The 2,959-nt window shown below is 54.7% G+C and overlaps 1 protein-coding gene across 1 annotated transcript; it reads right to left on the bottom strand.

The window, feature by feature from the left end:
* Nucleotides 1–445: 445 nt before the first annotated feature.
* On the bottom strand, nt 446–2,599 carry CAOG_01052 (cytoplasmic DExD/H-box RNA helicase). The gene has a single exon (XM_004365866.2). The coding sequence runs from the start codon at nt 2,371–2,373 to the stop codon at nt 565–567; it is 1,809 nt and encodes a 602-aa protein (XP_004365923.1). The 5' UTR covers nt 2,374–2,599; the 3' UTR covers nt 446–564.
* Between the last annotated feature and the right edge of the window lie 360 nt (nt 2,600–2,959).

Here is a 2,959-nt window from a genome sequence, read left to right on the forward strand (position 1 = left end):
TTTTAATTTCTTTCTCCCCTCTTACCTCTTTTACCGTTGCCAGTCCTTTTTCCTTGTTTCTCCCTATAGTTAATTTTTTCCCACTTTTGTTTCCGTTTTCCCCTTTTTTTTGCCTTCCCGCTTCATCGTGGGGTTTTTCTTTTTCACCAAAATGCGCGTTGATGTACCTCCCCCCCTTCCTTCGCACGGCTGATGACTTTCCGACGAACTCTTAGTTTTGCTGGTATTCTTTTTTTAACTCTGTTCCCTTCCCCTTTGGTTCAGGTGACAGGAAGGAAACCGAACGTCCGTTCGTGGAATTCCCGCCATTACACCGGCCCATGCCCAACAAATCCAACCAACACCCCCAAGAAAAGACCCCAAGGGGAAAACCACCAAACGAAAAAGGACAAGGACAGTCAAGGAAAAAAAAGAGGCGGAGGGGTAGGGAGGGTGGATTGGGCGGGCGGGCGGGTTGGTGAGAAGAAGCGGGGGAAAAAAAAAAAAAAAAAATGATGAAAAGAACAAGAACAAGAAGAAAGAAAAAAAAACCAAATCAGACCGGAATCAAAACGTAAATCCAATCTACTGAGCAGGGGCAGGGGCTTCGCTGGCAACATAGAGGGACTTGTCGACAACGGCAGGAATGGGCTTGATCTCGGCGCCGAGCTCTTGCTCGATGCGCAGAAGGTTCATGCGATCGTCGTAGGTGATGAGGTTGATGGCAAGACCAAGGTGGCCGTAGCGACCCGAGCGACCAATGCGATGCAGGTACGTTTCGGCATTCTTGGGGAAATCAAAGTTAATAACCACATTCACGGCCTGGATGTCGATACCGCGCGTGAACAAGTCCGAGCACACCAAGTTGCGGCATGCGCCACGGCGGAAGTCGTGGAAGACGCGGTTGCGGTGTGATTGAAGCATCTTGGCGTGAATGTAAAAGCAAGAGTAGCCAAGCTCGGTGATTTTCCGCGCGAGCAGCTCGACGCGCTGCACAGAGTTGCAGAAGATGATACTTTGGTTGATTTGGAGCTTGGAGAAGAGCGTGTTGAGGCAGTGCACCTTCTGGCGCTCCTCGACAAAAGCATAGTACTGCGTGATACCCTTCAAGGTCAGCTCCTCCATCAGGTTGATTTCGTACGCGTTCTTCAGGTAACGGTCGCTAAAGTCCTTGACGGACACGGGGAAGGTGGCCGAGTACAGCATCACTTGGCGCGTGGGAGGGAGCAGAGCAAGCATCTGCTCGGCAACTGGCAAAAATTCAGGCGACAGCAGCTTGTCAGCCTCGTCAAAGACGACAACGCGGGCTTGTGTCACGTTTGCCACGCCCTTTTGCGCGAGATCGACCGCGCGGCCAGGCGTCGCGACGAGGACGTGCACGGTTTCCTGCAGGCGGATGATGTCGTCCTTCAAGCTGGTACCACCAGTGGTGACCATCACCTTGACGCCCATGTGCTTGCCGAGCTCCTTGCATAGTTGTGATGTTTGCAGGGCCAGCTCGCGCGTCGGGACGAGCACAACCGCCTGGATGTGCGGCTTGCCCGTGTCAATCATTTCGAGCAATGGGATGAGGTAGGCAGCGGTCTTGCCGGTGCCGTTCTTGGCACGAGCGAGGACGTGGCGTCCTGCCAATGCGACGGGGATGCTCTCTTCCTGAATCGGGGAAGGGTTTTCGTAGCCCTTCTCGAAAATGCCCATCAAAAGCTCGCGCTTCAAGTGGTAGTCCTCAAACGTGTTTCCCTTGGTGTTAGTAACGTCCTCCGTCTTGGGACGCAGGTCCTTGACGGGGGCGACGAGGCCGACCTTCCAGTCAGCAGACGAGCCTGCAGCAGGGGACGACGACAACGACGACGCCGACGAGGATGATCCTGCGGAGGCGGCCGGGCTAGGGGTGGCAGCAACGACGGCGGCGGCCGTTGGCGCAGGTGCAGGTGCAGCAGCGGCAGCAGCAGCGGTGGTAGGAGCCGGAGCAGCGGCAGTGGATGCAGGGGCGGCAACAGGGGCGGCAGGCTGCGCAGCGGCAGGTGCAGGAGCAGGGGCAGCGGCAGCCTGCTTTTGAGGCTGTGCTTGCGGCTGCTGTTGCTGCGGCGGCTGTTGCATCTGCTGTTGTTGCACGGGGTGTTGCGGAACGGCCATTGGCACGCCGCCAGGGCCCATCATGTACGGAGGGGCAAAGCCGGGCTGCGCCATCATCGGCATGCCGTTGGGGCCCATGACGTACGGGGGAAAGTTCGGGGGAAACCCTTGTTGGTAGAACTGTTGTGGTGGCTGGCCGTAGAAGCGTACTGGCTGACCAGCGGGCATGTGCTGGGGCACAAAGGGTGCGTGCTGTTGTTGTTGCGGCTGCTGCTGTTGCGGCGCAGCGCCTTGATGAGCGGGGTTGGTCGGGTTCATGGTAGCAGTGTTAGAATCAATGAATCGGCTTTTGTTCAACGAGATCGTGTTGGCGTCTGAATGAACACAAAAGTGTGTAACTTGAGGCTTGGGAAAGGCTAAACTTGACGGTCAGATGTCTTTTTAGCAGAGAAAAACCTTGTTTTTGAGCGTTGTGCAACTTCGGTAGTACGAAATATAAAGCGCCGTGTCGTGAGTGGTTGTCGAGCCAAGAGCTGTCTGTTCTCTGTGAGCAAAGGGCAAAAGAAGGAAAAAAAAAAAAAAAGGAAGAAAAAAAAAACATATAGAGAGAGAACAAGTGAGTGATGGACTCGATGCAGTGCCAAGGCATCAGACGAATGGCCGGTTGAATGAAGGAGACGACGGACTGCAGCACCAGCATGACAGGAACAACAGCGAAGGCGAGGAAAGAGCGAAGGAAAAAGAAGGGAAAGAAAAAAAAAAAAAAAGAGAGAGATCGGCTTCTTTTCAGCTTTTTTTGAAATTGCGCGGGCGATGGCTGCCACAATTGCGAGAACACGGCAGCAGAGCGGCAAGCGCAACACAGCGTGGGCGATAGAGAGTGCGAGTCATCAAGCCAGATCGC

Source organism: Capsaspora owczarzaki, assembly GCF_000151315.2.
Source record: "Capsaspora owczarzaki ATCC 30864 unplaced genomic scaffold supercont2.1, whole genome shotgun sequence".
NCBI classification, from domain to species: Eukaryota; class Filasterea; order Ministeriida; family Capsasporidae; genus Capsaspora; species Capsaspora owczarzaki.

Coding starts and splice junctions, on each gene's coding strand:
- CAOG_01052 (XM_004365866.2), bottom strand. CDS start 2,373: ATGAACCCGACCAACCCCGCTCATCAAGGCGCTGCGCCGCAACAGCAG.